The 21330-nt window shown below is 41.4% G+C and overlaps 1 protein-coding gene across 2 annotated transcripts in view; it reads right to left on the reverse strand.

Annotated features, from left to right (window-relative positions):
• Positions 1-21091, reverse strand: part of TESPA1 (thymocyte expressed, positive selection associated 1) — a 42281-nt gene extending 21190 nt beyond the window's left edge. The window contains exons 1-6 of one of the 2 annotated variants that reach the window (XM_036866482.1): positions 11318-11502; positions 10356-10398; positions 3736-3785; positions 2909-2962; positions 2127-2163; positions 1755-1853 (exon numbers count right to left, since the gene is read on the reverse strand). In XM_036866482.1, coding sequence (XP_036722377.1) covers positions 1755-1853; positions 2127-2163; positions 2909-2962; positions 3736-3785; positions 10356-10398; positions 11318-11480 — 446 coding nt within the window. In that variant the 5' untranslated portion in view covers positions 11481-11502. Of the gene's footprint in view, positions 1-1754; positions 2963-3735; positions 3786-10355; positions 10399-11317; positions 11526-20959 lie in introns of those variants that run through there. The other variant, XM_036866483.1, reaches the window with a different exon arrangement.
• Between the last annotated feature and the right edge of the window lie 239 nt (positions 21092-21330).

A 21330-nucleotide genomic window follows, 5' to 3' on the forward strand; every position in this document is an offset into this window, starting at 1 on the left:
ACATGCGTTTGATCCCTGATAGGGGAAGATCCCACATGCCGTGGAGCAACTAAGCCCGTGCGCCAAAACTACCGAGCCTGCACTCTAGAGCCCATAAGCCACAACTACTGAGCCCGCATGCTGCAACTACTGAAGCCCATGCACCTAGAGCCTGTGCTCCACAACAAGAGAAGCCACTGCAATGAGAAGCCTGCACACTGCAATGAAGAGTAGCCCCACTCACCGCAACCAGAGAAAGCCCACGTGCAGCAATGAAGACCCAACACAGCCAAAAATAAATTAAAAAAAAAAAGCCTACAAATAATAAATGCTGGAGAGGGTGTGGAAAAAAGGGAACCCTCCTACACTGTTGGTGGGAATGTAAATTGGGCAGTCACTATGCAGAACAGTATGGAGATTCCTCAAAAAAACTAAAAAGAGAGTTACCATATGATCCAGCAATCCTACTCCTGGACACATATCCAGAAAAGATGAAAACTCTAATTCGAAAGATACATTCACCCCATTGTTCATAGCAGCACTATTTACAACAGCCAAGACACGGAAGCAACTTAAATGTCCATCAACAGATGAATGGATAAAGAAGATGTGGTATATATATACAATGGATTACTCAGCCATAAAAAAGAATGAACTAATGCCATTTGCAGCAACATGGATAAATCTAGAAATTATCATACTAAGTGAAGTAAGTCAGACAGAGACAGATAACATATGATATCACTTATATGTGGAATCTAAAAAAATGATTCCAATGAACTTATTTACAAAACAGAAATAGACTCACAGACATAGAAAACAAACTTAAGGTTACCAAAGGCGATAGCAGAGGATGGGGAAAGATAAATTAGGAGTTTGCGATTAACACATATACACTACTATATATAAAACAGTAAACAATAAGGACCTACTATACAGCACAGGGAACTATACTCAATATCTTGCAATAACCTATAATGGGAAAGAATCTGAAAAAGAATATATATATATATATATCTATATATATATCTGAATCACTTTGCTGTACACCTGAAGCACTGTAAATCAAATATACTTCGAAAAAAATTTTTAATGCAGATATTTGAGTCTCATCTCCAGAGATTCTGTGTTAACTGAACTGGGTGTTGCCAGGGCTAAGGTTCAGTAAAGACAAATCACTAAAGATAGTTAATAGCTAATAAGGTCTCAAATTCAAACTTTGACTCCAAATTCCAAACAATTTTTATTATAGCACACTAGTTTTCATCACTTTCCATCTTGTTTTAAAGTTATTTGTGTGTGTATTTTGTTCACCCTATAGGCTTGGTGGGCTCCTGGGGGCAAACTCTTTGTCTGCTTCATCTTCAAATTCCAGACAGTCATTGCCTGGCCTGCATTTGGGGGTACAAAATTATCTTTATGAATCAATATTTTATTGCCTCAATCAACCAATCAATCAATTAATACATTTATTGATTGTTTACTGAGTACTTATAAGTCCAGGAACTGTGATGGTACCAATACTACACCTCCTGGGGTACAAGGTGCAGGGGAGGAGACACCTGTATTTTACACACAGCATCCAGCTCTGAGCAGTAGATTCCTCTGCATCCCTACTATTCTTGAAGCAAATATTGTTATGCTTGTCAAGTATGTGACTACATAAAAGCTCTAGTAGTATATCCCAGAAAAAAACTGGCAATGGTTCTTAGTTCCATTCTCTTCTACCTCTCATCTTCCCCACCCTTACACCCCCTGCCAAACTTGGCACCTACCTTGAACTAGTCTTGTTGGTCCCACCAGTCATGCTGCTGGAAGCCAAACTGCAGCCAAGATCCAGTAGCTGCCCAGGCCGGGCTGTCTCCAGGAAACTCCTGCAGGGATCAACGTTGAAGTCATACTAATCTTGTAAGCAGTCTGCACCCTGGTTCCTAGACATGCCCTACTGGGCATTGTCACTCCCTGCTGGGTACCTTTGAACCATCTACTGTAAAAACTCAATCTATGGTCTCATTCCTAGTTGGAAATCTCACACTCTATTGTGAATCTTCAGCTCTTTGTTTTTAATTTCTTGGACTCTGACACTCACCCCAGTTCAGTAGGTCCTGAAGGAGACATCGTTCAGCCTGGCTCAACCGAACACTTACCTGGAGAAGAGTTTGCTGTTGGCGGCCAACAGTGTGGCTGGACAAGGAACAGAAAGGCAAAGAAAAAGTTAGAAGGGAGACTGCAAATCACCTAAGCTGCCCCTCTGAGCTTAAAACTCAACCCCCTCTGTTCCCCTCTGCCACTACTATAGGCCCCTGAATCCCATGAACTCTGTTCTTTATATAAGTATCTGAAGATTATCAAACACAGACCTGGACAAATACAGCAGAGAAAAACTGGCCCCAAGCCTCTGAACTTCTGAACCATGCCTGGTGCCCAGACAAGAGTTTCGCTGTCCTGAGGAGGACAGAGTCATTCAGGCCCCCAGGCTAGTGTTCCTGCCTCACCACTTGAGTCTCTACGGGTGCCAGAAGACACTGGTAGGTTGTGGTACCTCCATCCTTTATCCCAGCCCTTATTTTCCTCCAATGGAGTCTCTCTCTTACACCCAGTACTCAGGCTGCCTGGGGCTTCCTATACAGGAAACCATCTCAAAGATGTCTGGGCAGCCACTTTTATGGTGATTTTATATATTCAGGGGCCGAAGGAAAGCTCCAATGATGGACCAGTAGATGTCTTGATAGGCTGGTGAGGAAGTACTTCTGGGCATGTGACACTTTCTGAGTTTTCCATTAGATCATATGAGATTGCTCTTTCCCTGCAGATAAGACCCCAGGGATGGGCTGCTTCTTTCTGCAGTTCTCCCCTTCCATTCTATCCTTAATTCATCCAGTGGATAGCCTCTTCCTCAATCCCAACCTCAGAGAGCTGTGCCACTTACCTTCTGCTCCGAGGGTCAAGTCATCTTCAAAGCTGGTTCCATGGCTGGGGCACCCTGTCAAATAATAAGGCAAAGGCTGCAGAAAATCAGGCTTGGACTCACACACACAATCACACATTTGTGTACACATCTACAACCACACAATTACATCATACATCCACATGTTTGAAAAACTACCCCAGCCATACATATACTACCTCAGAAATCACATTCATATTTTGATTTAAAAAATCGCGTAAAAACTCACCTATAATTAACCTGTCCCCTATATCACATAGTCATGTACACAATCCTCTGCCAAAGAATTGGCACATGGGGGTATGCACTCACACATAGACATACATACATAGACACACATATTTTATTTTATTTTGAATTTTATTTTATTTTTTATACAGCAGGTTCTTATTAGTTATCCATTTTATATATATTAGTGTATATATGTAAATCCCAATCTCCCAGTTCATCCCACCACCACCCCCCCATCACTTTTCCCCCTTGGTGTCCATACGTTTGTTCTCTACATCGACACACATATTTTATAAAGCTCGTTTTCCATAGCAGTGGTTGTTAGCTGAACAGCCACTAACAGGAGATAACCTTTGAGGACTAGTCAGCCTGCGGGCTCTGACCCAACACTTACTCTATCTTCTGGGCCTCCTGGACTGTCTTATGACCACTAATAGGCGTTCTGTAGGCAATGAAAAGATAGCATCTTACGCACGCATACACATGTGCATGTACACACACACACACACACACACACACAGCCGTGTCTCTGTCTAAGGTAGAGGAACAAGAGGAGAAAGAACAGAGCCTCTACTTACCGTTGTGGATCGGCTGTCCGGCTTCCTCAAAAAACCCTTCTTCAAAGTATCTAAAAACCAAAAAGAATCTCATAGGTTTAAATCACTACATTTTCGAAAGGGCTTTTCTTCAAATATTTCCCACAAGTTCACGTAATTTTCCAATGAGAGTCAGTAGTATTTAAATTGCTTTTATGTTGAAGAAAATGGAGAGTGATGATTTGACTGACAAATTCATAGAGGTAGACAGAAGGTGCTGTATTTTATTTTATTTATTTATTTTTTGTTCATCACATTTATTCATTTTCATCCTAATTAATAATAAATAGAATTAGTTAAAGCAGGAATAATGGATTTGAGATTTGTTAGATAATGGATTTGAGAGTTGTTAGAGATCTTGCCAACACAGAGACACACACCACAATTTCTTACATAAAATAATTTTACATCCCAAGGAAATTATTAGTATGATACACACACATATATATGTATATACATAAAACTTCATGAACTGCCATGGTGCTGTATTTTAGACTGTGCTGCCATTGTGCTGATAACAGTGTCCCAAGTCAGTTTAGCAATGATTCTTCAGTAGCTAGGAAATAGGAAAGATACGGAAGCAAAACTGGAGAAATATATTTACAGAAGCAGGGGTCTGGGTGCCATAAACTTTCCATCACAAATACAAATATTGAAACCAAGAAAAAACTTTTAGGAGGTCATCTTATCTACCTACACCTCCTTCCTTTTCTCTGAGCCCCGTTCCTGCTGAATATCACGTCTTTCAGGAAGCAGCAGGAACCGCATCTTGATTAGAGATTACATTTCTACATTTTGAGATATGAGCTTATCAAACATTTACTGTCTCCACAGGAAGAACAATTGGAATTCAGCATACATGATAGTGAGAAACAACTTAAATGAGGAAGAAATTCGCTTTCTAAAATTTCATGTCCCTCACAACTTTCACAGAAGTTGTCTGTGAAAAAGCTTTGAACAGGGACCAGAGCACCTGGATTCCAGTCCTGGCTCCTGGCTGCTGCTATGTTCCCAAATATTAAGTAAGGGGATTTAGATGCCTAGATATTATCATTATCTAGTTCACTTCAAACACTGACGTGTTGTGAGTTTTATAGTTGGCTTTCCTGAAAGTTTTAAAAATGGAAGTTGCGCATGATGCTTTGAATGTAATCTCAAATGGAGGCTGGAATAGAGAAGAGTTGTTCAAGTGAGTTAACAGGGAAACTGACTGGAGAGCATCCATTGGAGCTGGTCTTAAACGAGCCTTCTCCTTTATCAGTCTCCAGAGATCCAGGCACCTCTCAGGCTATTGGAGTATCAGTTCATGAAATGTTTAATAATGAAAATGGGCTTACAGACTCAACACCTGTAGAACGAGCTGTGTTTAATTTTACAAAATAAATCCCTACACATATAGACATCTTTTGCTGGTACTTTCCTTTCAATAGTGAAAAAGTCAACAATATTGTCTAAAATCTGGATTTTTACATGTCCTCATGAGAAAAACTGTACATCAATATATGCTATAAAATGTGGAATGATACTCAAGGTAATTAAGAATGGGTAACTCTAACAAACACAACTAGAACTACAAATACATACTTCTCTTCCTAATATATAATTACATAAAGATATATATTATAATACTACAAGCATGTTAGTATATATAACATTACAAATATTAGTATAAATTAATATTTCCTATTACTATTAAAAAACACTATGATAACAATATAGTCAACGACTAGAATGCTGAGATCTACTGTTGCATTTAATGCTTGTGCTGTAGCTACACAGTAATGCAACTACTAAAGCCTACAATTACTATAACTACAATAAAACACACTACTGTTACACTTCTAGGTATGCAATCAATGGAAATGCCTGTATACGTTCACCAAAAGAAATAATGTTTACAATAACTCAGAATCGGCAGGCCCCCAAATCTCTAGTTATTGTAAAATGGATAAATTGCATCATCAATAGACAATGCTACACAACAATGGAAAAGAATGAGCTACTGCTGGATGCAAACACATGGATGAACATCACAAACATAATGCCGAACAAAAAAAAGACACATAAAACAGTGCATATTGTATGATTCTATTTATATAAAGTTTAAAAAGTACAAAATTTATCTTTGATGCTACAAGTCAGGGTATTGGTTACCCTTGGAAGCAGGGCAGTGAACAGAAGGGGACAGAAGGAGCTTCTGGAGTGCTAGTGATGTTCTATTTCAGATTTCATCACTATATTCCCTTTGAGAAAATTCATTGAACCATATATTTAAGACTCGTTTATTTTTCAGTAAATACTTTATACTTCAACACAATTTATATTGCTATTATTTTATATTTATATTTATATGGATATTTATATGTATACATTTATATGTATATTTATATACAGCTTTATTTAGGTATAATTGATAAACAAGGAACTGCACATATTTAATGTGTGCAACTTGATGAGCTTGGACATATGTAAACACTTGTGATACCATCCATCACCAATCGAACTAACAGACACATCCAACAACTCCCAGAGTATCCTTGTTTCCCTTTGATTTTTTTTTTTTTTTGAGGTAAGAACACTTAATATGAGATTTACCCTCTTAACAAATTTTGAAGTGCACAATACCATATTGTTAGCTATAGGCACTATGTTGTACAGCAGGTCGCTAGAATTTATTCATCTAGCATAGCTGAAATTTACATCCATTGAGTTGCACTACAATTTATATTAAAAAGAAAAATGCTACTGATATGTATGTTATACTTCAATAAAATTTACATTAAAAAATACCACTGATAAAATTCCTTATTTGCCCAAAGCAAAATTTAGTAACACAATATTTGTTGGGTGTGCATCCTTCATTTCTATTTTCTAGCTGTGCCCTAGCAGGCATGTCCATAGTCTCTATATGAGGACCAGCTCAGGCTGACCCTTGTGATGGTATGCTTTTCTATGTGTATGTGGAATACACCACACAAGTATGGACATAGGCCTGGATCTGTTGATCCATGCTCAGCTCCTCTGAGCATGATGGTCTGAAATTTCATGTCCCTCATCCAAGTCCCAGGCCTTTCATGAGTTATTGCTTAGAACATAAAATCAATAACTAGAGACTAGATCCATAGCTGCTTCTCTCCACATTTGCACTGAAAGGTTCCTTAGCATCATTTCAAGTCTGACATAGAAGAGCCAAGCTACTGCTCTTCCTGTATACCCAATTCATAAACAAAGAGTAGGGAGGAGGATTGGACTGTGAGAAGAAGCATGTGGCTATTTTTAGCTTCTTCCAGCAATTTCCATAGATTCTGCCTGCAGAGACTGATGAAATAAAAATTCATTTTCAGGCAAGACAGAAATTTAAACAAATTTTTTTTCCTGCCCATTTTGGCCTCCTTCCTCCCCTCTGGTGTGCATTGTACACCTGCATTGTGCATTAACCAGACCTCTGCAATGGCAGAAATATCTGCTCAACCGTAGAGATCAATTTTTCTTCTTCTGGCACCAGCCATGTAATGCCCTAGATGATAATATTTCTTTCTCAATCCTATGTATGAGGTCGTGATGACCCACCTCTCGCCTTGTACGTGCAGACATCTTTGGTGAACTTTATGTACAATTCCAATATGTCATTTCCCTTAAAGATAGTGACTGGTGCAGAACAGACTGGTCAGATGACCTGGGGAGATACAGGGCAGCACCTAATAGAAGTTCTTAGCTTCAATACTTACTTATGACCTATTAATGTTACTAGCTATATTACTTGTAATTTTATTTTACAAGATTATTTTTTCTTGCATTACCGTATGTGTGACTGAGCCTCAGATCAAATTAATGATGATTAGGCGACTTGAAATGATTGATCAAATATGTAGTTCTATAAGATCAATGATAGTGATAGTGTAAGTCTAGATATAGGAAGAAACAGCAAGAGGAAACAATTTCCTGGACCATAACAGACCAGTAAGACAGGTGGTCCAGAGGCTTTTGGCTACTGTTAACAAGGCCTAGTCCAGTAATAGCATATTAAGTGGCCTATCAAAGAAATCCTCACCTGACCTGGGAATAAGCATTCCTAGTGCCATGGGACAAACTGGTCATGAAGTGCCTCTCAAAGCTTGGTCGAAATTAAGACTGAAAGGGAAGGGATTGCAAAATGAAGAATGTTGCCCACCATCCAGTTCTACAAGAATCAAGTCATTAGCCACTGCAATCGCTGACCTACAATACACCTTGAAGGAATTTCAGGGCAAAGATCAGGAGAAGGCACTTTTGTGCTCTGGGAAAACTGACAGAACTGGCCCTCAGATAGTTAGATATTTTCAGGAGAAGTTTTACTCCCCTTCCTTCCTAACTTTCTTCCTTCCTAGAGGTAATCACTGTCTTAAAGTTGATATGTATCATATCTGGACACACTTTTCTGATAAATAAAAGGATACAGATAGATGCCAGGTAAATAGATAGATGGACTTATTTTGTGAAATTTTAAAGTAGCATAAAGTTCACCTTTATAAACTTCATGTAGGGGAGCAAAATTTGCCACCCTGAAATGTCTCTTTGGCATGTGGATTATTTCAAGCTGAAAACAACCAAGGCTCAAAAGACTCAGGAAGAAACTTTGACCTTCTCCCTTAGCTGCCTAAAGAATTTGGATAGAGGGACGGTAACAGGAAAAGAGATCTCACTAGAGAATATGAACTAGGTGTGTTGGAAATCAGAGTCTGCTCGGTATCCCGTTGTCTTTACATAGTCCAGTAAGTATTTGTTTACCAAACATTTGCCTTTTCATCTCCATGTGAATTGCCTTCCCCCCCTTTGAAGTCCCAAACCACTATCCTCACTATCATCTTTTGTCTTTAGCTGAGGATGGTATTTAAGGTGAGAGTTTCACCATTTTCGTGAGTTACTCAGTTCTCCGGGATGTCTCCCATGTATACATGTTATTAAACTTTTGTTTGATTTTCTCCTGTTAATCTGTCTCATGTCAATTTAATTCTCAGATTAAAGAATTAAAGAAGAACCTAGAAAGAAGGGTAGAGGAATATTCTTTCCTCCCTGACACCACTCACATATTACTACAGAGTATAAAGCACTTGTACACATATATCATTTAAATCTCACAAGAATCTTTTGCAACTTTATTATTCTAGCTCTCCACTTTACAGAAGACGAGTCTGAGATAGAATTTCAGCTGTTTGCTTACAGCTGGTTACACAGATGGTTAGCACAAGAATTAGGCTCAAATCTTGGAGCCTTTTCACTCACCAGACTACTTTTTCATCACAAATTTTGGTTCAGGGTTTATCTTGGTAGAATATAGGTAGGGAAAGGTGATTTCTGGAATTTACAATCTTGTATTTCTGGGAATTTATTCTTTTCAACTAGAATGTAGTATGTTTGCGGTCAAGGAGCATATTTTAAACTACTTGGCACCCCTCTAGGCCATTTAGACAATCAGACAGTCAATAAACGCACAGTTAATAATAATTATTGACTTGAATTGATAAGACTGAAGAATAGTTAATGGGATAAAGACAGTAACTGAGCCCACTGGTTCTCCTGTACGTATCTGGAGAAGCATTTTAAATCCTGGGACAGTTCTCACACACCCAAATCTGCAAACATTACCACCATCCATTTACTTCCCTATATTTTGATTACCCTTAATTGACTTTGAAATTCCGAACCAGATTATGACAATAAAGACAACATGTTTTGTAAACAACAAAAACACAAAATAAATTCTTCCTGGCCTTACCTCCCAGGGCAGAGTTAAAATAAACAACCTTGGATTCTGCAGTGCTATTTATTTCCTACCAAATAAGCCAGGATGGGTTTATTCATATGTTAATAAACAAGTTTAGATGAAAGGCTATATAAAGCTTGAAACATTTCTGAAGAGGAAATAAAGAGTAGGCGGGAGTGATAAGTTCTGAGAATTCATTATCACACAAATGATCACACTTAAATAGGTCACAGAAGCTTTCCCTCTGTGTCTGGGTAGACTGAACCTAAAATGGTACAGGCAGAGGGGGTGTAGGGTTTCCAATTTTAATGTGTTTCTCAGGAAAGAGATACTACATTTTGCCTTGAAGTACCTGCTCCAATTCGTCACTGCTTTGAATGACTGGGGTAAACCCTTAGCCCCTCTTCCTGTGTTCTGCAGTAGAAATAAACAACATAATGATTCATAATGAAGAAGTACTCTGACCATAAGAACAATTAGGTTTCTAACTCCTCTTTTGTTACACGGTGTAAAACTCCAGTCTGAAGGGAAAAGCAATGGAGCAGGAATCTGGAATTTAGCCCAGCTCTTCCCTATGGCTACCCATTTCCATCCTTCTTAGTTTTAGACCAGGTCCAGCCTGTACTTCCAGATCCTCACCCTAACTTAGTCTCAGCCCAGAGACGCACTTGATTCATAGCCTCAATCCCCACACTCACCCCAAATTTTTACAATCCCCTCTCCCTTATTTCAACCTCACTTCTAATCATTATGCCCAATTAAAATTCATGTCCCTGCTCTCTGAGTTCTCAAGAGCCGGAGCCTGTTAGCACATCCGACCACCAACCACGCTCAGTCCAGCTGCCTCGCCAGCACTTACCCACAATCCTGCAGCCAGTCTTCAATCTTGTTGATTGGATTCCCTAGAAAAGCCAGACATCAGATCACTGTGGAAACTGAAGGAAATCAGACTTCCCCCTGAAATGCATCCCATTCCACAAACTTATCATTATATAAGCCACCTCATGACTCCTTTTTCTTCCCATAAAACTTTTAAGATAAAAGAGGAATATACCGGTGTATAAAAATAGTGGATATTTCTTCTCTCTCTGCCTCTGTGCCCCCTTTCTCCCAGAAACTTGGAAAATACCCCAAGGTTTGGGAACAGGAATAGATCCTTCTCTTTAAAAAAAAAAAGGAAAAGAAAAAAACAGAAAGAAAAAAAAAAAGCACAATTTTGCGTTTGCGCTTTTTGTTTCCTACCAAATAAGCGAGGGTAGGTTCACTTACTTAAGATTTATTTTTTAATTTATTTTTTACTTTTTATTCTTATGTCTGTAGTGTCACTGGAACCTAAAAGAAGCTCTGAGAGGCATGTGGAAAAGGTACTATTACTATTTCAGGTACTAATACTTCAATTAGACAAGCATGTCATAGAGCGGTGAGTGACTTGCCAAAGGTCACGTCACACAGCTGAGTTGCAGCCAGAGTCCAGGCACCCAGATTGTGTGTAACCTTGTTACACAGACAACACAGAAACACTCCAAACATTCATAGAGAACCCTGGCCTCGGATCCTCACAGATAGCTGCTCAGGACAAGGCAAAAGTGCGCCTCTTCCTTTTTCCCAATCGTACACTGTTTCCTTCTCACATAATTCATGCTTCATATTACGTTACTCATCTTCCCTTAAACTCATTTAACCCAGTCAAAATAAGCCTCATGGCGGGGGGCCTAACCTAAACCCAGAACCCGCTGCCCACACTGCAGACCTGGGCATGTGGCACATTTTCCATATCACAAGACAACGTGCAAGTCTGTTTGATGTCTAATGGCCTCTTACCTTCCTGGAAAACATCATCCAGGCCAGAAGGCTCGGGATCTGGGACATCCTGCAGGGCTGCGGCGGCCTCCTCTTCCAGGACCTGGGTCTGCCAGTGGCGGCTCTGTCGGAGCCAGGCCCGTCGCCTCTCCCAGGACGTGGGGCTCAGCACAGAGCCCTCCATGGCGCTGGTTCAGACTTCAGGGCCTCCCGCCACAGGGGTGCTGTCCTGAGAGTTGGAACACAGTGATGCTCTGTCATCCTCTGGTCAGTAATCACCACCCCCAGGGCTGTCCCCACATCTTCCCAGCTCTGCAGAAAGGAGCGTAACCCTCTGCCCGTTCCGGAGGAGGGAGGAGATGTCTGGTTCTTCCTCCATCTTCCAACAAAAGGGATGCTCTGAGCAATCCCTTCTTCCAAGTTTGGAAACTCGAAATATCATATGATTTAAGGGACACTGAGAAAGCGCTTCTGACTTGAAGAGCTGCTACTTCTCATGATAGGTGAAATGCTGTATTAGAAAACATTTTCTTTAGTTCTTAAGAAATTTGTCTCCCAGAATCTTCCATTGTAATTTAAATATCTTTAAATTTGCAATGTGCAAATTTCACTTTATTTGATCCTCATAAAGATATATTAAGTCTCAGATCTCAAAGGTTAAACAGATTTTCTAAGGTCTCACAACCGGGATGTCAGTCGAACTACAGACATTCTGGGCTTGTTTTGTTTTGTTTCCTATTTAGCATAGGATTTCTCTGGGAGCGGTAGGGATGAGGGTGGGGAGAATCCCATAATGAAAACAAGGAGACATTGCCTGAAGCAATTAGCAGTTACCACTTTCAGGATCATCACTTTCTAATTTGTCAGCTTGGGTTTCTCCATGGCTCTGAGTTAATTATCCAGTTCATCAGTGTGCTAATATTTCATTTAACACTGCCTAATCAACACCTCTGTATTCTTCCAAGAGATACATTCTGATGGCACGAGCCACTTATTCAAAGAGGAAGACAGAGAGGATGAATCATTCGATTGTCCAAATAGAGCTTAAAAAGACTTGAGGCTAATGTACAGTCATTGTACAGGCTTATGCTCTGTCCTCCTGCCTCTTCCCCACCAGCTGCACTCACAATCCCCACAGTGAACAGGTGGAGATGGGACCAGCCCTTGTCACTGGAGCTGCCATAAACGCTTCATCCTCATGGCTACACCTTTAACTGCTGGAGTTAGGAAAAATAAAAGGGGGAAATGAATAAGAAGAGTGCCAGTTTCCGGAGACTTCTGCTTCTCAAACACTTAAAAACAAAATCATCAGTGAAGCATTCAACGATTTAGGCACTAAAATACCTATTTTTGAAAAGAAAGTCCTGAACATAAAATGCATTCCTAGGGCAATAAAATTGTTTTGGATGTTTCTGCTTATTACAGACAAAACACATCCAGAGAAAAATAGTACGTAATTACTGCTGTCTGATCTAAATTCTTTTACTTCAGGTCCAGCCTAAGGCATGTCTCTCCCCCAAAGAGAGACAGCAGTTGGCACTATGAAACTTTATTAACCCTGGACACCCGGCCCTTTCTCCACTGCCTGTGCCTTTGAGGGGAAATTAAACTGAATGAAGTCTGTGGTGTATAGTGAAGCCACAAAGAGGGGTAGAAGAGAGAACTTGTTGTCCTTTGGCCAGAGCTGTTATGAGGTGATAAAATGAGGACGAAACTGCCACTATAAAGAATTTAGGGAAAGAGTCTAAAAAGCCTTGTTAGTGTGCATTTACCTAGTCCTGCACCTCCATCCAAAATATTTAATAGGTTGGTGTCAGTCAGTCCGGGGAAGAAAATATCAAAGGCTGACTTGCCTATTGTCTTTAATTTCCAGAGCAAATGAATCTCACCTAAATCACAAGAAATCTTCAGGTCATAAGAAGAACTAATTTGGTGATCAGGGGAATTTAAAAGGAATTCAGGAAGGAAGGAAGGAAGGAAGGAAGGGAAGGAGGGAAGAAGGGAGGGAGGGAAGAAGGCAGAAAGAAGGGAAGGAAGGAAGAAAGGAAGGAGGGGAGGAAGGAACCTTTAACTCCTACAATTTATTCTGCCACTTACTAATGGTATAGCCTTGGCAAATTCAATCCCTTTCTCTGGGCTCAGTTTCTCAATGAGGATGTTATAGCCTAGCACAGTGTCAGAATCTCACTAACTGAGATGAGTGATGGAGGCCTCTACTTTGGTTTCAGCATCCTCTGTGATGCGAATCTATCCCACACTCCTCCTACATCTTTGAAAATACGTCAGACTCATACAGGCTCATTTCCCCTCTGCCCCCTGAAAATGCTTATCCCCCGTTCAACCCTAGGCTTTCCCCATGTTTTTCCCCTCCCTCTTCTTCCCTCTCAGCCTTTGGCACACTTAACCTGAAAGTCCAACTCTTAACCAATTTCTCCGTGAAGCCAGGCCTGGCTTTCACAGCCTCCAGATGCTGGTCACTTCCACTGACCTCCTTCCCTGCTTGATTTTCTTCTTCATTGTTCTTATCACTAACATACTTTATGTTTTATTTGTTAATCCAATTTATTGTTTATTCTTCTGATTAAAATAGAAGCTCCACAAGGACAGAGATTTTTGTCTGGGTTGTTCACTGCTATGTCCCTGATGCCTAAAACAGAACCTAACTGATTTTCCCCAATCTCTGCCACACGTGGGTTATAGAGAGCTGTTCACAGGGCATTATGTGGGAACACTATAAGTACAGCAGTATTTGGAGGCCGGGAGAAATAGAATTGTCTGGTTAGTGGTAACAGAGGGAAGCTGTGCTGCTTGGGGATGAGAAACTGGGTATTCTTTGTGGAAATCTGGAGGAAGTGGCACATGATTATCAGACGAGCACATCGGCAGTGAGAGTGTTAGAAAGAACTGAAGGATGGACGCACACAGCTGTCAAGATGGCACCTTTGAAAGCATGGGGGGCCCTGGTGATAGAGAGAGGGCATGGAGATATTTCCTCCAAACAGGTCATACAAAAACACACACCTGGGGGCTTCCCTGGTGGTGCAGTGGTTGAGAATCTGCCTGCCAATGCAGGGGACACGGGTTCGAGCCCTGGTCTGGGAAGATCCCACATGCCACGGAGCTACTGGGCCCGTGAGCCACAACTGCTGAGCCTGCGCGTCTGGAGCCTGTGCTCCGCAACAAGAGAGGCCGCGATGGTGAGAGGCCCGCGCACCGCGATGAAGAGTGGCCCCCGCTCGCCGCAACTAGAGAAAGCCCTCGCACAGAAACAAAGACCCAACACAGCCAAAAATAAATAAATTAATTAATTAATTAAAAAAAAACACACACACACACACCTGGATGTACAATGGAGTTTGGTGCAGTGAAAAGAGCGCTAATGGGAGTCAGGAGTCTTGGGCGTTCTTCTAGACTTTCTGTCCAATTAACTGACTTCTGGCAAGTCAATTAGGTTTTCTATTTGGGCATTGACTTCATCCTCTAAAAAATGAATTGGTGGGACTCAATGTTGTAAAAGTTCGCCTCTAATACCAATGTTTATGAATTTATTCCAATTGAGTCTGAAATATTTGTAGGAATAATACCTGTACAAAAGATGCTGTAAGAATTAGGAAACGGTCCAGTGGCCTCTGGAGTTACTTGCCATTTAACAAATTCCCTTTCAAATTAACACTGACTTACGAGGTTCTTGGACTTAAAACCTTCAGTGACCCAGGAAAGTGGTGAGCCTGGATGAGGGAGGCTGAGAAGGAGCCCAAAGGAGTGTGATTCAGTCAGGAGAGCTCAAGGACCCCCAGCACTTCTTGGACTTTTCTGCTTCTTTGTTTTAGCTTACCCAGTTTCAGCCACCTTCCTCTCTACCCAAACACATTCTATCTACACTTTGAAGGGCTCCTCAAGTCATCTCCTTTCTCTTGCCCACCACTAGCACCCAGCACATGCGCCTAGACCACAGTCAACAAGACGTAAGTGGCTACCTTTCTGGCCGTTATCCACCATTGCTTGTAACCCGTCCCCTAAATCCTACCTCAAGCCAGTGCATGGTACATTGCAACAGAAGGGTCTCAGTAGATACTGTACCTGCAGAGGACCAAGAGTCACACTGCTGCTGAAATATTATCCCCCTCTAGTGTGTATCATAGGCCAGGGGCTCCCGACTTTCCACATGGTCTCAAATCCTAATGTATATATTTTGGATGCCTTCTAATGAAAAGGAAAAAGGCTTGGGGCAGAGTCACGACACCCCTTTGTTGATAGAACATAGGGCCACACAAATCTGACTGAACTTATAAGCTGAAACTATCAACTTCTCTTATCCTAAAAAAAATATTTTCCAGAATTTTTCATTGTAAGTTTTTATTCCCTGGTCAAAAGTTCCTTCTGGAATCTTGAGTACCATTTTTCTTGATGCTGGTTTAGATTATAATATTACATTTAGTCTATCTTCTGTGGGGATGAAAGTCTGATGCCTGCTGATATATTTTCTCTGACATTCCCACTAACCACCCCCCTACCCCCAAAAAAACAACAACACGAATGCCACGCTGGTTCTGTTTCTACTTGCCTGAACCACCCCAAAGCCTCCTTTCCCCCTCTGCTATCATTTTCAGCCCTTTGTCTTTTCTTCTTTCCTACATTTTTCTAGGGATTTACTCCCAAAATATTTCTCCACAATCTGTTGAGTGTTCTGGAATCTGACTACAACCAAGTACAGTAGGAGAGAATTCTTTTTCTGAGGATGTTATAGTTCAAAGCAGAAATTGCAGCAGCCATGATTGAAGTTAGACAAGAGGAATCACCATTAATGGTTTAAGACTAGGGAGCTGCGGGCTTCCCTGGTGGTGTGGTGGTTAAGAATCCGCCTGCCAATGCAAGGTACACGCGTTTGATCCCTGGTCAGGGAAGATCCCACATGCCGCGGAGCAACTAAACCCGTGCGCCACAACTACTGAGCCTGCGAGCCACAACTACTGAAGCCCGAGCGCCTAGAGCCCGCGCTCCGCAACAAGAGAAGCCACCGCAATGAGAAGCCCTCACACCGTAAAGAAGAGTAGCCCCCGCTCGCCGCAACTAGAGAAAGCCCGCACACAGCAACGAAGACCCAATGCAGGCAAAAATAAGTAAATAAAATAAATTTATTTAAAAAAAAAAGACTAGGGAGTTGTTTCAGAGCTTTGAAAGGAATATCTTCCAACTAAAATCATCAGCAGAAGCAGTAACTTTAGTAGCAGAGAAAACCTTTATGGGTATGTGATTATTACTACACCGAGAACATAACTTACTTCCAGTCTCTTTTCTAAGGAATGTAGTCAGAGATTCACTTTATATAAACATGGGCAAGTCAAAGCAATAGGTACTCATAATAACTGAGATGTATAGAGTTCCTTATATTTATCCATAAAACTGTCCCACAAACTACTTCACTTAATCCCAACAATCTCCTTGGAGCTAATTATTGTTATCTGAAGCTCGGAGAGATATGTGACTAGTCCAAGGTCATATATTTAGGATCTTGTGGTGCTGAGATTTAAACTCACATTAGTCTGACCCTAGTTGTATCATCTTTCCACTAATAATAGAGTAAAAGAATAAGCTAAGATCACCATGCAGGTGTCAGTGATAAATGTAATTTAGGATAAAAGAAGGAGAAACTATGTTAGCAGATTCTCTATTTCACATGCTAGATGAACTCTCCATTTTATAGTCTAGTATAGAAGAGGCAGGTAAACCAAAAGTAATTTATGCTTGACTTTGTGACAATCTTAGTAAAGGAAGAGTTGCTTTGTTTGGTTATTAGTGTAGTTTTCCTTCTTGACTCCAACTAGATGGTTATGAAGCAGTTTTGCCTTCCTCAGGCTTAGAGTGCTTTAGCAGCCAGGGCCCAGCTAGGTTCTAGGTAAGAGGAGAGAGTCTGCCTGGAATTTCACGTTACTTTTAGACTGCTGTGGCATTCAGAACATTTAGCAATGGTTATGGAATAGCACAGGCAACTCAGAGGTGACACCAGTCACGGTGCTGCGACTGGGTCCTACAAGTGCGTGGCTAGCTTGGCACTGAGTTTTTGGTGCCATCTGGGGAGTCTTGTGGGAAGAGCTGGGGTAGCAGGGTTAGTGATGGGCACTCAGCGGTCTTGGAATGATGAATATTTATCATAATCTGATATGAACATATTTTAATATCTTAGCAACCATATGGGCCTACCAATCTGTACCTGCCAAATATCAGCTCTAGTTACAGATGTCTTACCGTGGGGATATTTTGAAGGGGTCTAGGAAGGATGGCCAACTCTTGAGGAGGAAAACTGGAGAAAGAGTGTGGGGCTGTGCAATCGGAGTAAAGCTTGTCTGAAATCACAGTTCTGTCTACTTACTGCATATGTGTCCTCAGTGAAATTCCTTATCCCCTCTAAACCTGAGTTTCTTCAAATAAACATAGTGTACATAACATAAAACATAGTGTACCAAACTTGTTGGGTTATTGGGGTTTAAAAATCAAAAATCAGATAATGCATACTAAGTCCCTGATGTATAAAGGAGGTGCTTAATAAATATAGTTATTATTGTTATTAATTTCCCCTCAGTCTAAGCCATTCACTAAAGTTGGAACATTTTCAGGAATAAGGAAAGAAGGAAGGAGAAGGAGTGGGCAGCAGGGTACAGAAGTGTGCATCAAATCCACATGGTGAAAGAAGGATGACGCTGTTAAGAAGAGATAAAAAATAAGCAGTAAATGGGTCCTCTGTTCTTACTTAACGCCCAAAGCGATCAGAGAGATCATCTAATCCTGATCGCTCATTTTGCAGTGAAGGAAACTGACACAGAGAGAGAGACAGAGGCAGAAAGAGAGAGAGAGGCTTATCTGAAGTCACATAGAATATTAACTGTTATCAACAGGACACACACAAGTTCTGAGTCCCAGGTGTGTGCTTTCTTCCTTTATATCACACAGCCTTCCTCCTCACTCTTGGTTTCCAAGACCCAACCTTAGGTTTCTCTTGAGCACGCTGGGCCTCCTCCCGGGACGTGTATCAGACAGACTTCTCTTCTCTTCTGGCTGTACTGTGCCTATACCCCAGCACTGCCTGTGAATTGGGGCTGAGAGTGAAAACAAGCGTGGGAGGAGAGAAAAAGGAAACGGAGTTTCCATGATGAGGCCTGTAAGACCTTCCGCAACTTATGCATCTTTTCTGCAGTCACAGCCAAGATAGACATCACCACTCTTGCAAGGGGTTGTGGGAAATCCCAGGACAGCCAGTTTCTCGGTTTTCAACGAGGACAAAGTCCACCTCAAGCCAGGTTGACTAACCCCCATTCTCTATACCCCCAACCCCTGCAACAGGCTCTCACACTCCTTCACAGATAGGCAATGTCTTGCTCATCTCTAACCCTCTCCCATGTCACTGCCATTTGGAAATCATCAGAACAAAAATTACCCTGAGTGCAGCATTTTTGAGACTTCTTGTGGTCTAAGGCAGCAGTTCAATTGATTTGAGGAGAAAAGAGGGATGCTATTTGATAAATAATACCAAGAAAAATGCCCATTCACTTTTGTAACTCGTTTCCTCTCTCTTTTCATCCCCTCCCTCCCACAAATAAGTTTAGCTGAATAAATCCCGAAAAAAGACCATCTACAGCCACTTTTTCTCTCCTCTTTCTTACTTACTTCTACCTCCACGATGTGGATGAGTTTTATGGGAGCCTTGTAAACTCCTACAGGAAATATTAAAGTTGTACATTTGGAAAAAAGGGATCACGTGCTGTCCGTTTTGGGAGACACTAGATCCTTTCATCTGGATGGGCTATCATCAAGGCATCAAGAATAAGAGATATCAGTTTGCCTGGACTGGTTTACAGGTAGTTCAGTCTAGAAACAGGAGTGAGAATAAGCAGACTTCTCGATCACTGAGTTAGTTCTGTGAATTCCTATCTTTAATTCTTCAGTCTCATTTCCTTGGTAATGAAGCTCTGTCCCTCAGATACTCATGTTTATTCTTCCCTCTTTTTCTTTCACAATATCTACACCCTCTTTTCTTCTTCTCAAAATCTGTGTTTAAGCCTTTTTGCAGTAGGCCCATGTGTGGGCCGGGCACACAGTACTGTGGGTACTGGAATACCCACCTTTGTCTTGTCCTTTAGGCTGTAAACAGAACAGTTGGCAGTTATCAAGTGGAGATAGATGTCTGATCATTTCCTCTTACTATGTGAATCATCACCTGGGCTGGGACCAAACTTCCTCTCCATTTTCTAACAGAATATGAATCATTAACCAAATGATGGTATTGGGTCTCCACGGCTACTACATTATGCTTAATCACAGGACTCCATCTAAGTTTCAGTAGAGCAAAGGAGTTATGAGAAAGTGTCTTTAGCATGGGTGTAAAGAGTTTCTAAACTCCTTGGGGTGCACGTGAAGAAAAAATCATTTGTAAGATCTCTTTCTATCTCTCTTGTGATAGCTTTAGCTTGTTATCTCTGATATTCTCAGTAGAGATAGATAATAAACCTGTCTTACCTTATTCCTAATAATGTTTCAAGTTACAGGAAAATTAGACCAGATCTTTAGCTCTCATCACTCAAGCCTAATAACTGAAGATTGGACACACAAGTCGAAAGTCTGCAACCTCCAACCTCCTATCCTGGGCACTGCTGTGTACTGTCTAGAAAGTTCCCTTGCCTCTCTATTTAGGGCTATTTGTGGTAGACAGAGTCACTGGGGATCTCTTCCAAACACTTGGGGTCTTATCAGTTCTGGGGGGCTCTTTCATCTTGTCCTTGTTCTACACTGGGGACGCACCTCTGCTCCTCCACCCAATGGTGGGTTCAGTATCAAGCAGGGCATGGGAAAACCCCAGCGTAGAGGATCTTTCCACTCCTCTACCTTCCCCCAAACTCATGCAGGTGGTGACATGCTCAGCCTGGCTACCACTGAGACCAGGTGTGTTGGAGGAGCAGACCCCATCCCTCCTCAGGATTACACAGGTCATTAAGTGGTCAATATATTCATCGATCCATCTCTGAGATGTACGGCTTGAACACCAAACCTGACAGGTGGTTATTGATCTTGAGCCTTCCAGTAAATTTGGCCCGGTGTCGTCCAGTTGTATAAATTCTCCCTCCCCTTTCACCCTAGTATATGTTGCTATAGTTATCTCCTCAGCAACTTTCTTCTACAGCTTTTGAAGAAAGTGGTCATACCCACAAAAAGCAAAATTAATTCTGGCTAGGTATTCCCGAGAGTCAGAGTTATGGATGCTAGAATGGGACCCAGATGAAGCTAAGAAACTTTTCTCCTTGAGAACTTTTCCAAGTTAGAATCAGACTGAAATGAAGCAAAAGTGAGGACAGCAAGACACAGAGAGGAACTTCTCAGGTGAGAAGGATGAAAAATTCCTAAATATTAATTCAGGCCGTCAAAGGAACCCATGTTCTGTGACCCTAGCAAGAGTACCTCTCTGATAATAGGAAGGAAAAAAAAAATAAAGAGACCGTGTTCCAAGAGGCGCAGTGATGTATTTTTTAAGGTTGAAGTCAGGGATGTGGGAGCTTTTCTCCTGACATTTCCATTTTCTTCGCAGCCTGATTTTTCTTTGACTTGTTTCCTCCTATCTCCCGGCACCATCCTAAATCAGTACAGTCTTAAAATTGAGGTGGAAGTTGTACTCACCTGTTCGCTGGTAAAGAGCTGAGTTTGAGGCAAAGCAGTTCTCAGAGATGGGCACAGCCCTTCCCGGGTGGGATGGAGGTGAGGACAGGGAGAAGGTATCATATTGCATATTGTATCTTTGTCTTCATTAAAATGCTGTTGCCAGCTTGAAAGGGGAAGCGGAAATGAGAAAACACACACACACATACGCTCACATATGTACAAATGCCCCTCCTCCTACCCTGGCCACATCCTCTGCTCTTTAGCTCGGCAGACTGACTGTAGAACAAAATATCTGCGGTCCCCGGAGCTCACCACTAGGGAGCCCATCCCATCACAGAGCTGCCGTGGTCTATGCAAGACAACAGGAGATCTTTTCCTGTTAAGGGGAA

This window comes from Balaenoptera musculus, chromosome 10 (genome assembly GCF_009873245.2).
Source record: "Balaenoptera musculus isolate JJ_BM4_2016_0621 chromosome 10, mBalMus1.pri.v3, whole genome shotgun sequence".
Lineage (NCBI taxonomy): Eukaryota > Metazoa > Chordata > Mammalia > Artiodactyla > Balaenopteridae > Balaenoptera > Balaenoptera musculus.